The sequence below is a fragment of the Apodemus sylvaticus genome, chromosome 16 (assembly GCF_947179515.1).
Source record: "Apodemus sylvaticus chromosome 16, mApoSyl1.1, whole genome shotgun sequence".
Classification (NCBI taxonomy): domain Eukaryota; kingdom Metazoa; phylum Chordata; class Mammalia; order Rodentia; family Muridae; genus Apodemus; species Apodemus sylvaticus.
The window spans coordinates 86,937,755-86,952,167 of NC_067487.1; the positions used below are offsets into that span (position 1 = coordinate 86,937,755).

The 14,413-nt window shown below is 38.8% G+C and overlaps 1 protein-coding gene across 1 annotated transcript in view; it reads right to left on the reverse strand.

Moving 5' to 3' along the window:
- Positions 1 to 14,413, reverse strand: part of Pcsk1 (proprotein convertase subtilisin/kexin type 1) — a 40,912-nt gene that overhangs the window by 13,935 nt on the left and 12,564 nt on the right. The window contains exons 6-9 of the mRNA XM_052159768.1: positions 12,603 to 12,691; positions 9,361 to 9,533; positions 7,776 to 7,988; positions 5,219 to 5,319 (exon numbers count right to left, since the gene is read on the reverse strand). Of these exons, the coding sequence (XP_052015728.1) occupies positions 5,219 to 5,319; positions 7,776 to 7,988; positions 9,361 to 9,533; positions 12,603 to 12,691 (576 nt within the window). The remainder of the gene's footprint in view (positions 1 to 5,218; positions 5,320 to 7,775; positions 7,989 to 9,360; positions 9,534 to 12,602; positions 12,692 to 14,413) is intronic.

Sequence of the window (14,413 nt, forward strand, 5' to 3'; positions counted from 1 at the left end):
AGTCTGGGGGAATCAGTATCCCTGACCTCAAGCAATACTACAGAGCAATAGTGTTAAAAACTGCATGGTATTGGTACAGTGACAGGCAGGAGGATCAATGGAACAGGATTGAAGATCCAGAAATGAACCCACACACCTATGGCCACTTGATCCTCGACAAAGAGGCTGAAAACATCCAATGGAAAAAAGATAGCCTTTTCAACAAATGGTGCTGGTTCAACTGGAGGGCAGCATGCAGGAGAATGTGAATTGATCCATCCTTGTCTCCTTGTACTAAGCTCAAATCCAAATGGATCAAGGACCTCCACATAAAGCCAGACACTCTGAAGCTAATAGAAAAGAAACTAGGAAAGACCCTTGAGGACATCGGTACAGGGAGAAAGTTTCTGAACAGAACACCAATAGCATATGCTCTAAGATCAAGAATTGACAAATGGGACCTCATAAAATTACAAAGTTTCTGTAAGGCAAAGGACACCATCAAGAGGACAAATCAGCAACCAACAAATAAGGAAAAGATCTTCACCAATCCTACATCAGATAGAGGGCTAATATCCTATATATATACAGAACTCAAGAAGTTAGACTCCAGAAAACCGAACAACCTTATTAAAAAATGGGGTACAGAGTTAAACAAAGAATTCTCACCTGAAGAACTTCAGATGGCAGAGAAGCATCTTAAAAAATGCTCAACTTCATTAGTCATTAGGGAAATGCAAATCAAAACAACCCTGAGATTTCATCTTACACCAGTCAGAATGGCTAAGATTAAAAATTCAGGAGACAGCAGGTGTTGGAGAGGGTTTGGAGAAAGAGGAATACTCCTCCACTGCTGGTGGGGTTGCAAATTGGTACAACCACTCTGGAAATCAGTCTGGCGGTTCCTCCGAAAACTGGGCACCTCACTTCCAGAAGATCCTGCCATACCACTCCTGGGCATATACCCAGAGGATTCCCCACCATGTAATAAGGATACATGCTCTACTATGTTCATAGCAGCTCTATTTATAATTGCCAGATGCTGGAAAGAACCCAGGTATCCCTCAACAGAAGAGTGGATGCAAAAAATGTGGTATATCTACACAATGGAGTACTATTCAGCCATTAGAAACAATGAATTCATGAAATTCTTAGGCAAATGGATGGAGCTAGAGAACATCATACTAAGTGAGGTAACCCAGACTCAAAAGGTGAATCATGGTATGCACTCACTCATAAGTAGATACTAACTTAGAAACCTGAAATACCCAAAACTTAATCTTCACATCAAATGAGGTACAAGAAGAAAGGAAGAGTGGCCCCTTGTTCTGGAAAGACTCATTGAAGCAGTATTCAGCAAAACCAGAACGGGGAAGTGGGAAGGGGTGGATGGGAGGACAGGGGGAGAGAAGGGGGCTTACGGGACTTTCGGGGAGGGGGGGCTAGGAAAGGAGAAATGATTTGAAATGTAAATAAAAAATATATCGAATAAAAAAAAAGAAAAAAAACAGTGATAAATAAAAAAAAAAGAAAGAAAAGAAAAACCTTAGTCTCTGGCGTCTTTTGCTTGGTAGGATGATTGATTGGCTTCTATTCAAACCCTTCTCCCTATCAGAGCTGTGGGAGGCTGCATAGGGTAGCACAATTTCAGGGCAGACTGACCGGAATTTATACACACACACATATAATAAGATACTATTCATACTTTGTTACCACTCTACTCCTCAGTTTCTTCATATATAAAATGCAATGTAACTACTAGTTCAATATTATAAACCAGTCATAAGGATTAGAATTAATATTGTATGTGAACATTTACCACACTCTCTGGCCCACAGTAAGAACATGATAAGCACTGAATATCATTCTTGACAAATTTAGTCAAAAGTCTTTCAGTCTCCATAGTTGTTCCTTAGATGGAGAGGAATGATTCATTTAGTCTGCAGTGTGGAGTAGCTTGGAGTCCTATTTAGAAATTCTAGCATTCACATGTACTGGTATATATTCTTTGTACAGACCATTTTGAATAGGGTACAGAAAATCATCCAATTAAGAACAAACATCTCAATAATTGCTGTGTACTTTACCAGGATGGATATAAATCTTTAGACAGATCAGGTCTATTTTATTGAAAACTAGAATTAGAATGGGAGAGATTAAATTCTTTACTCTATGCCTGAAGGTTAACAAACTTTAAGGGTAGTTCTGATGTTGAGGTCCTCTTACCCAATTGGTTTTTGATCTATCAGTAAAAAAGCCATGGGCCAATTGCTGGGCAAAAAGTACAGGTGGGATGTCTCAGTCCCTGGAGGAAAGGGGGACCACAAGGAAGAATAGAAGAGAGTCACAATGCTTTGGAGAGAGGAGAACCAGGCAACCATGTGAGGTCTCTGTAGGAGCAGTGAGCTGTGGCTGATCCTACAGGTGGGTAGTCAGAGATGTTTAGCAGGTACTAGGTTCAACTAATTGACTAAAGTTAGGGTAGGAGGGAGGATCAGACCTAAAAGTAATGATAATGACTCATTTTCCAAGCAGAAGATAGTACCAACCACCAATGTGCCAAGAAGGCAAGTTAAAAATGAACAACTCTCTCTCTCTCTCTCTCTCTCTCTCTCTCTCTCTCTCTCTCTCTCTCTCTCTCTCTCTCTCTGTGTGTGTGTGTGTGTGTGTGTGTGTGTGTGTGTGTTTTATCTGTGGATTCAAGGGAAGCTAGAAGGAGGCTGGCAGCACTGTCACTTCCTGGAGCTAAGACGGGTAGCATAAAACTACAAACTATTAATGTTTTAAATCATGAATATGAGGGTCTTCTAGAACCCACAAGCCAGTCCCTAGTAAAATTTCATAAGCACTCCCTTAAGCAAGTCTGCATTTAGAAGCAAAGAAATTCACAGACTAATTAGAAATTAGGCATGTGGGCGGCGGCGGCGGCAGCAGTGCAGCAGTGGCTGGTCCAGGTGAAGGGCCATCAGCAGTGGAACCAAGGCGACACAGGGTCCAGTTAGGCCCTGCGCCCACGACCACTGACCTTCGCTGACCAGCCGGATGGCAAGAAGGGGGCTTACGGGACTTTTGGGGAGTGGGGGGGGGGCTAGAAAAGTGGAAATCATTTGAAATGTAAATAAATTATATCGAATAAAAAAATTTAAAAAAAAAGAAATTAGGCATGTATTCCATAGTAATAGTACCCCTTCTTTAGGTAAAGTCCATAACGACAAACAAGATTAATTGGGCTACATCACTCTTATATAATGTCCCTCCAATGAAGGTACAAAGGTTCAGACTTTATAATGTCAGTTCTAGGGTTGGATAGTTGTCTCCATGGGTTTAGACACTTGCTTTTCAGGAAGAATATGTGCATTTGATTGCCAGCACCCTGATTAGGCAGCTTATAATTGTCTATATCTCCAGTTCCAGGTGATTTAATGCCCTCTTCTGTCCCTCAGGGCCATTGTAGGCATGTGGTATACATACAAGCAGGTACACATGAGTACATACAAATAAAAATTTCAGTTCTTAGACATTAGCATTGTAAGTACTCATTTTAGTGGATACCTTTGATATATTTGGTTATGAAATCAAACCTTGTCCTGGGTTCCTATGCATCTAACAGATATTGAGAAGAGGAAAAGGCCCAACTTATTCAAACATCTCTCTAGTTCTTCCTAATAAATAGACACTAGGTGAGACCCTAGATAGGGGTTATGCCTGGCCTCATTACTGATACTCAGAAATTCCACCCCCATTACTTCAGGGTACCTACCATCACTCCTGGGAATTTTAGAGCTGCACCAGACAAATGTTCAGCAGCTTAGGGCTTTTCCATATGGCATAAAGGACAACATGTGCTGTTCTGTGCTGTTCTGTTCTGTTCTGTTCTGTTCTGTTCCAGTGAGTCTAGTCTACATATATGTGGGAGGTCCTTTTGCTGTCTTCTATCTAGGTTAGCTTTTTGTCACCAAACATCAAAAGGCAGGAATAAAGAAAAGTGAACTGTGGAAGCACAGATGATGTACATGGTCTTTTTTTTTCCCCTTCTGTGTTAAGTGTTAGAAAGTTGAACAACTATTATGAAGTAAAAATATTGTTAAATCCATTTTTAACATCATATACTAAAATAAAGGCCAGAGGTATTTAGAACTTAAGCATAGTAAAGGAGCTATATAAAAAACAAACAAACAAAAACAAAACAAAACAAAACATAGAAAAATCCCACAAATTTTAATCTAAATTTGGTTTGGGATAATTTTAAAGTAAGAAGCTCTAGAAAAACAGAGTTGCAAACACTGCTATATGCTTATTAATTTTATTACACTAAAGTTACCTGTGAGTAAAACTAAAGGTAAATGTCAAACTGATAAAGCATTAATGGATCTTTGAAGCCAAGATTGTAAAACAAAACAAGTGTCATAAAGAGGCTGTATCAGAGGGCATCTTGCCAAAGGACATAAATTCTGAGCCTTATCAGTAATGAGACCCAGTATTTATGCGATGCCTTTTCCTTCACACAGCAAACACTATAAAGGTAAAGAATGTCAGTACTTATTTTAGAAACTTGAGCTTTCACACATATCCTCCCAGGGAGAATATAACATGATGTGGCCTTCAAGTAAACAACTTGTCAATATGCATCAAAATCATTAAAACACACCTTCTCTTTGGCTCAGAACTCTCAATTCTGGGTGTTCATCTTGAGGAACACATAAGAGATGTCAATATTTATAAATGACATGATCAGATGACTTTTCCAAAATTTGTATTTATAATCTGAAATCATGTGAAAACATTAATGTTTTTCATTATCCTATTTTCAATTATCATGTCTTATCTAGTTATGTGAACTGCAGAATGAAGTTTTTATTTTCTGAAGAAAGCACAATTGCTCTCAGCATCACTCTTTGGAAATGGTTTAGACACAACTCTGGCTGATTAGGCTGGTTTGGTGCCCAGGAAGAGGACTAGGGAAGAACATGAATTTTGAAATCCAAGGATATGTACTGAGATGTGAGATAGTATTTCTAATACATTATAAAATACTAGAAAATAATGTGCATGAGATGTATGTTTTTTAAATCTACATTGAAGCATCAATAATAATAATTTCAGAGTGGCAGAATTTATCTGGATTTTGTTGCCTTTGCTGTTATTTTTGAATCTGTTCAAAATTTCGCCTATAATCACATATTCAGACAACAACATGAGAAGCTGTCTCAGTCAAGCTGATCAGATTTTTTGATCTTACTTTGCTTCCAAGGCTAGAGCAAAGATGCCAGCAGCCAGGGGTGCAGAAGCTGAGGTGCCTGTGTGGGTCTCTGTGCAGTCATTGTGCAGGTCAGCACTTGTCTGGAAGGAAGGAGAGAAAGGTAGAGACATGAGAAGCATGGTGGGGGTGACAGACTGAAGTCTGCATCTGCTATGACCAGGAAGCACAAGATTTGATTTTCCACTTCCTTTTCTCAAGCACCAAAAAGATTTGCCATCTGCTGATATTTTAGTTTGCTCTCCTCTATGTGCAACTTGCCTATAATTCTGGCATCAAGCTGCCTTTTCTGGGGATGAAGTACTCCCACTATGAATATTTTCTCTTCTGAGATTTCCAAACAAAATGTGTCTATAAAAAAGGAACTGTTTCTAAGTCACTGTGAATCATGCCAGCCCATTAATCATCAGGTCCATTGTGCATGGTTGAGCATATTTAGAAATTCTAACTCAAACAGCATTCCCTTTGGCCTTCAGATTGACGTCTATCTGCCTCTGTAATAGAGGAATCGAATGACATCTTGATCAGAGACGTTTGAACAAAACTTACTAAAAATAGATTTTGCATTAACTGTTGACTTGATTGGAAAGCTACAAGTATCTTTTGCCCTTAGATATTATTGGTCAGGTTTAAAAAAAACCCACACTTAGTTCTAGGTTCAGATTATAAAACTGCGGTGTATTAGATATGACCCACAGTCATGTTATATGGTCTTTACATTAGCACAATGGGATTTATATTTCCTGATTAATACTAGACATAAGTGAAAACCTATATTGTAAAAGTATTTTTTAACAGTATTAGCGCATTCAAGGACCTATGTAGGCTAGCTTTAGGATAATAAAGAGGCTATGGTAATGTGCAGATATGCAGAAATACCACAAAGATTTCCAGTCAGTCTGCTGACTAAATAAACAGCAGGGCCAAAGATTCCTATCAAGACATCCACCCAGGCTTCAGTGCTTCAGTTTTAGCTGGAGATTTCAATGTGTAGGAGGGAGGTGTAAAAAAAAAGTTCTATTATCACCTCCTTTGGTTTCCCACTTAGTGTCCTTGGATTTCTCAAGTTATAGTTGCCCTGCTTCTCAGAGAACTGTGCAAGTCAAGCTGCCCTTTATGCCTGTTGACACAAATCATCCCCTAGAGATGACTGTGCTAAGGAAAAGGTTTATGCAAGAAAAGCATGTTATAGCAACTGTCTCAAATAGAATCCACCAGCTGTCTCTGTCAGGACTGCTTTACCTAAGGATGAACCCCTACAAAGGTGAAAAATCTCTTCTCTGCTTTAGTGCAAGGGTTTCCAGATGAGGGGGAGTCTATTCAGTAACAATATTAAAATGCTTAACAGGCCATTTTCTGAAGTCAGCTCTGGATGCCACAGGAATAGAAACAGCTAGGGGCTCTGACACCCAAGTAGAGGTGCCTGCTATGGCCCTTTCTAAAGCTATTAAGTGTGCCTGCCACAAAGAACCCTTGACTAGAATGTCACAGTCTGCTTATTATTCAAGTAATTGAACATACGGCATGAAAGGGAGACTGGCACCTTCCAGTGGAGAATACACAGTTCTGCTGCCTAAAGTAGGTACAGAAGGAGCTATAAACACTGATACTGTACAAGCCCCATATTGATGCAGCTTAGGTTTTTAGGGTTGTTAGTGAGGATTATGCATATATTCCAGAACCCCCACTTCGAGAAAGCCAGACAATGATGAAGCCCTTTCTCTCCCACAAAGAACAAAATGTATAACATTCTACCATAATTTATTGGGGTTACTTGCAACCCCCCAAAGCCTGGCAATTATTAACTGGGTTACAGCCTGCTATTTTATTGAGATTAGAATCTACATAGAGTCAATCTAGCTAAATTTGAGGCTTTAGAAGTTTGAAAGTACCCATCTCTGTCAAAGCCTCCAAACAGTTCTTCGTTATGCCCTTGAAGGGAAATCCAATAATTGTTCATGACTCATGGACACGAAGGCACAGGCAGGCGTGGGCTGGAGGAGATCGAGTATCTAACTCCCTGAGTTGCTTTCCCTGGAGGCTGAAGCATTCATCCCAGGCAACTGAGACTGTTATTTTTTCATGTAGGCTATCTGTTCTTAGGGGAGTTTGCTGGTATAGAGTATATACTGTTGTCATTTGCTAATGGTTGAGTCAGAATACATCCTTGCTCTTAGAAGATCAGTAAGCACAGGGAAATGAAGTCCTATGACCCTGAAATCTTTCAGGCTGTTTCTAGAGAGTCACCAAACAAATAGAAAAGGCACTTAGAGTGTTTGCTGCATGTAATGACAGGTTTTGTGGCTCAGAGCTGAGATTAAAAAATGACAGGGAAGACGATCTTGGCAGAAGTGCCGTTACTCCTGAGAGAAACTTTCCAATATATGCCAGTCTTTCAAGAGAGTAAGCGGGAGTCTCCCCAATTGAGATATCAAGCTGAAACAAATCAATTCCCACAAAGATCAGGGAAAAGGATCATTTTGAAAGTATGCCTTGCTCTTCTCTACCTCAGCAGAGACACAGAAACAAAGCAACCTACTATTCGCTGGTCTGTGTAATCACCACTGCTGTAGGAGGTAGCCAGTGTGGAGGAACACTTCTCTGCATACCAGGGTGATAGGCCTTGCTGCGAGGCACTGCTGATAGAGATGGTGTAAATGCTGTCTGTGTAGCCATCACAGTCACAATTATCTCCCTGCCGACCCCCATTTCCTGAAGCCCAGACAAAGATGGAGCCTTTCCCTTGTCTCCCCTGAAAGAAAAGAGAGAATGTATAACAATCTATTATCATCAATTGTAGTTGCCAGCAAGTGCTCCAAAACTGTCAGAAAATATATGCACAGTATTTTCAGAGACAATTCTTTGGAGTCTGTCTTTAATTTCAAGGTTTCAAGGGTTGTCAGATTGTATACCACAGACCAGAAGCAGAGTATCCCTGCCTGCCTCCTGTTTTCATAGACTTCTATGCAGTGAGGTTGTTCTAGGCTTTTCCTTTCTTCTTTATTCCTAGATTCATAATCCAACCTTTAGCACATGAATTATAATTTTTCACCCTTCTCTTTATCATGTCACTGCACTTGAATCTTTGAACTTCCTCTTTTTCTGCTTGAATCCTCTAGCTGACTGATAGAATGACAAAATCAGGCATTATTCGCATTATTCAGATCTGCCTTGCAGCTGCATTTAAAAAAAAAAAAAGACTCTTGGTTTGAATGGAACTCGTCAAGGCCACTCTTTCTGTGATATTTCAATTGGTGCTCTCCAAAGCTTCTACTTTTGTCTCATCTTGCATAGTTCAAGGTCTTAGAATCTGTGCAACAATGTAGTTAGCTCAAGGAAAAGAGCAATATATGAGGGGTGAAAGGATTCCAGGTATTCGTGTAATGTAGAGGGCAGAGTATTGCTACATTCAAGAATGAACTCACCTAGCAATTGGAAGAAGGCTAGGTAGTTGATTACCTAGTAAAAAACTTGGAAGAAAAATGAGAAATACATGCAAAAGCAGTGTGTGTGTGTGTGTGTGTGTGTGTGTGTGTGTGTGTAAGTGCATCTGCATGTTTCTATGTGTTCATGTATGTGTACATGTGTGTATATGTATGTTCAAAGACATGTGTATGTGTGCTGGTGTATATGTATGTGTGTAGAGTCTTGAGGTCAGCATTAACTGTCATTCCTGAGGCATTATCCACTTAGTCTTTAAAAATATCCATCTCATTTATTTGAGACAAAGTTTCTCATCAAAGGCTGGCTACCCAGAGAACACCAGGGATCTTTGCCTTTTTCCACTGCTTCAGTTCTGGGAATGTAAGCACTATCATTCCTGGTTTTATTTTAAAATGCTGAAGATTAAACTCAAATTTTCATGATAAGAAAGCAGGACATTTCGACTCCCTAGCCTCAAGAAATATATTAAATATAAGTATTTTAAAAGTAATGAGTCTTTGTACCATGTTGGACCCACATATGAAAATTTTCTTAATTTTGAAGAACCATATCTCTGAAGAATGATTTAAGTGCATTTCAAGTTGTAAAAGTTTTTCCACAAAGTTTATCATAGCTTTCTCTATAACCTAAGTTTTCTCCCCTCCTCACTGTTTCATATGAGTCTGTGTTAAGCATCTCACCTGCTTGACACCATATTCAAATGCCTTCTGGGCTAGTCTGCCAGGTCCCTCCACAGTTTTCCCATCATCATTAGGGCCCCAGCTTGCACTGTAAATATCCACATGGCCAGGGTTGAATCCAATTGAACTAGCCTCAATGGCATCAGTTACAATGCCATCCAGCATTCTTATGCCTAAGCAAAACAAAGAAGAAATACAACAAGAATATAACAGGAATGTCAGTGTGTCCACAGAGAAAAATAAAACCCTCTTAGCAATCACAGTCTTAAGAGACTTTCTGAAAACAAAAAAAACAAAACAAAACCACCACCACAACAAAAATACCCAAAGTAGTCACTGGATGTTCAACACTTGTGAGGTCGTTCCTAATAGCACCCAAGGGATGAAATCCTGTCTCTGTGAATTTTCTTCCCTTAACTTTAGAGCTAATATTCTGTACTATAAAGCAACTGTGATTTGTTGCTGTTGTTGATGTTTAAAAGCTGTTGTCAGTAATACTGAGATCCAAAGTAAGTGGCATCATACTGCCAGAGGAAATGCCAGAACTTCTCTAATATTATAATTATAATATATTGTACCATTTTAATAATAATATACAGAACACTTTAATGTTCTATAACATTAAAAGTGTCTCCTTTCCTTCTAGCATCTGAACAAAGTGACAGATACATAGAGCTTTTAGAAGGAAAAATAAAACCCAAAGGTTCCCCTGTCAACACACCTGCTCCTGACTGTGCCATGATGACAGTGGCCCAACCTGTCATAGAAGAACCCTGATGAGAAATGATATCCCTAACCAGGAATGACCCATCTACACTAGGAAACAGCAAAGAGAAGGAACTCTTGTTTCTAAGCTTGGTTTAAATGTAACCCAGAGACTATTCTTTTATATGCTTTCTGAGAAATATTTTCAAGGAACATGCTTTCTTTTCTTCTAAATAATCTCAAGGATAAAATCATTATGACAGATTTCCCTGCTGAAGGAGATCATTTTTCATCAGGAGAGAGCGCCCTATGCCTTTCAACACCCTGTCACCCATCACCAGACTCATGAATCTTGAGCCAAGAAGGTAAAAGGAATTTGAACAAGACAGACAGATACCTGGTTTTTGGGTTAATAATTCAGTGGGCTGTGTAGCCTTATGTTTTCACACTATTATTTACTAGGAAACAGAGGGGGATGAATACATAATTTACATGATCAAAGATAGTCATGTAGTTTTTTTGAGAACTGTTTTGCTAAATGAAGTACTATCTAGAATCCCAGGAGGATAGCAGGGGGATGCAGAATCCAAGGTCACTCTTGGCTACACAGTGAGTTCAAGAACAGCCTGGGCTATAGACTATGTTTGAAAACAACAAAAACAACAATAACAAAATTCTTTGAAGTTTGTTTGGATGAAAAACATTTCAGCTCTCATTTTTTAACTGTATTGACAGAAAGAAACTAGTTCACCCCTCCAAGCCTCATTTTCATCAACTATAAAATGGAGGTAATGATAACAGCACATTTAAATGATATGTAGTCATTCCATACATATTACACACAGAAACTCATCTCTTCATAACTACTATTTCAGATGGGTGCTCTAATTCTTATATTTTATAAGTGGACAGACTGATGCCTGAGAGACACAGAAGCTTATTTAAGACCACACAGCTTAAAAGCAGGAAGCAGTATTCAAACTCAACAAATATGGCACCCAAATCTACCTTGCCCATCTGCAGGGACATGTTCTATAATGTACTGTATGATATTTGATTGGTGGACAGTGGATACCTAATACATTAAATTGTTCATCAATGGGACTGTACCACCAAAGGCTGGAGTGATGAAAAAGCACAATAATAGGTTTAAGGTAAGAAGTTTTATGTTTTAGTTTGATGTTGCCACTGCCTGTTATTGGTTACCTTAAGAACATGATCTCAATTCTTCTCCAAAACATGAAGATCAGATCATTCTTCACAATCTATAGCTTGTTTACAGGTACTTAAAAAGTGAGATTTTTAGTTGATTATACCTGTACCTGCATTCATTTCTTTAAATTAGGACAGCATTTTGAAGATGATAATATCAAGCAAACAAAGAAAAAAATCAGGAATGATGCTTGAAAATCTGTGTGTGAAATCATTGGTGAAAAATGCACCTATATCCATGTCACGATGTATATTTATTTGGTTTCTAAAAAAGAAATGCATAGCTGAATTTGAAGTGTAACCATGTAGAGTTTAATGTAATTTTATTGTAATGACATGCTATATAAATGTTCTCTTTGTTTTACCAAATTAAGTTCAACATTTACTACATAGCTGTGAAAACCCAAGGTAGGGAGTGTAATGAAGGAGACAGTTCTTGGTTTTCTTTCTACATCCTAACAGATCTGCTCACTCCACTGGTCTTCATTGGAACATGAATTCTGCCAGTGGGATTTCTTGCCTTCTCTGTGGCTTCTTTTACATGCTGCCAGGTAGAAGGGTGGTCGTGGAAGCTGAGTAACGTGCTCTTCATCTTCCCACCCCCACTTGCCTCAGTCCTGTTTGGAAGCAGTTACTTTACACAGGAGAAGCCAGAGCTCCTTCCCAGGAATTCTCCATGGCTTATGGATTCCTCTCTTTACTTTCCCTTTGCTACTTTGAGCCTAGAGTTTGTAACCTCTGCCTATTCTAATTAGGCCCCCCTTTGTCACTTCTAATTTACATAAATGGCTTTTTAATTAAAATGTCCTCTACCCTGTACTGAACAAAGCAGCTAATGGTTCTCCTTTTTTGGCATTTAAGGTAGCCTACTTCATAAGCTTCAAGTACTTTTGACATTTAGTTGACTACTTAATATCACAAGAACATAGTTTTTTAAAAATCATTTTAAAAAAATTATTCTTTGTTTATAAGCAAAGAATATCTATAGAATGAGGAGGGAAAAATCTGTCTATTCCTTCTTAGCAAGAGCTTTATAGCTATCTCTTCTAAAGCAGGGTACAGAGAATATTAGATTTCATTCTAGTGCCATTCACCATTCCATTATTCTTCCTGCAAGGATGTCTTGGCTATATTCAGCTATCCGTCTTTAAAGAATCCAGGCCCACTGATTTACTTGCAAGTCACACCCAAGTTCTGCAACAAATTTTGTAAAAAACTCATTTTCTCTTTGATTGAAGAAAATGGTTGGTCCCCTCTCCCCATTTTATAACAGGGAACACAAGCCTCCAGTTAAAGTGCCAAAATACAGAGAAAGACTGCCTTACCTCCAACTTTGGAATTATATGCAACTCCAACCCCACACTTGTGATTATTTGCTTGCATGGCAATTTCTCCTGCACACCTTGTTCCATGTCTAAAGATAAGGGAATAAAACTTATAAGACAGATATGAAGATTTGTGTTTTCACATAAAGTCATGGTATTAACTCTATCAGTTTTCTTCCTTGGGTTCTTCTTACTGAAGTTAAATGAAATATGTAGAGATGAAGGCTATAGATAGTGGGATCAAAATATGTGAGTTCAAATTCTGGCTGCTGCTAGTAACTGACGGCGTGTGATCTTGGATCAGTAACTTATCCTCAAAGGATTGTTTTGAAGATCATCTGAGTTGTTTGGGCAGAGAACTTAGAACCCATATTAAGAGCCCAGCCACTATAGCCTCTGAGCCAATGTAACTTCCTACATTATTGGGAATATGTCAACACCTAAGGAAAGTGTCACTAATATGTCTTCTGATGCTTACATACTGGCCATGAAATTATTCTTTACTTTCTGTTCACAAAATGGCCTTGGATTAAGTGATCCTCAATCAGCACTACTAAGTAGGGTAGACTTGTTAGCTGTTTTCTGTTCTTCTTACCATGTGTCACACTATGATAGTCAATGATTTCCTGTTACTAAGAAGAGTATGTGATTTTTTGGAGATACTAGTGACTGAGAATTGAGACATTTTCATAACCTCCTTGAGGCCTGAACAAGGCTGTTTTCTAATCAGCCAAAGAGAGGAACTGCTTTCAGAGTATTTGGTGGGATTTATTTACCCTTGATCACACTAAATTCTACCACTCAAGCAGCAATTCTAAAATTCTGAAGAAAATAATTGTCTTTATTTTTGACTAGCCTGACTCAGGAAGGCTCATAACTGATGATAATGCTGAGGTGAATTCATTGCAAAAATACCTGGCCATAGTACAAAAGCTGCTACTGACTTACAGGAGCCACTAACAGATACGCTGAAATGAAGAAAAAAAGAAGGGTTACTTTTAGTAGCAACACTAGCCAGATGCCTCTAGAAAGTACTGCACTGGATATAGAGTAATTCTTCCTAGAGCAGAATATTAAATTCCTGAAGTAACTGAGCCAACAAAGCCAGTTCTGCTTACTCTTCTCTCTGAAGTACTGTGTACCTCTCCTCACGCAGCTTCCAAGCACTGATGCTGATTTGGGAAAAAGAAAATACTGCCCTTCTTTTTAAACTTTGAACAGGAGGGAACAGGTAAGTCAGGTGCATCTTGCTGCCATTCAGAATTCCACGGAGAATGAAGTTAAATGGGCAAGTAGGAGGTGGTGGAGCAGCACATTATACAATTTCCAAGGTTTCATAACATCTGCTGGTGACTTTTAAATACCTTTGAGTCAGGATTATCTCAAATGCAAGTAAAGCTGTCCTGAAATGTTCTAAAGATTGTGTACAAATTAGAACACTTGAAAGACACCTCATAATAGCCTACGTTGATCCCCTTTGGCCAAGGGTCAAACTCCAAACTTATTGTGTCAGTTCAATAATGTCAGTTCAAACTCAACAAGATTCAACCTATGCTTATCATGGAAGTTATACTTGGTAGCGTTAAGATGTGTAGTTGAGGCATTCTCTCTCCTATTATATGGTAACTCCATTTAAATTTCTCGAATAGAATATAAACTTAAGGAAGCTTCTACAGTAATAGATTTCCATATGGTTTTTCACAAGGATTTTAGTGTTTAATTCCCTGCACACATTGCCTACTTTACTCATCTCCTGCACCCTCTTCTCATTCAGTCCTATTCTAGTTTCCCCTAAACTCTTATTTAACCTT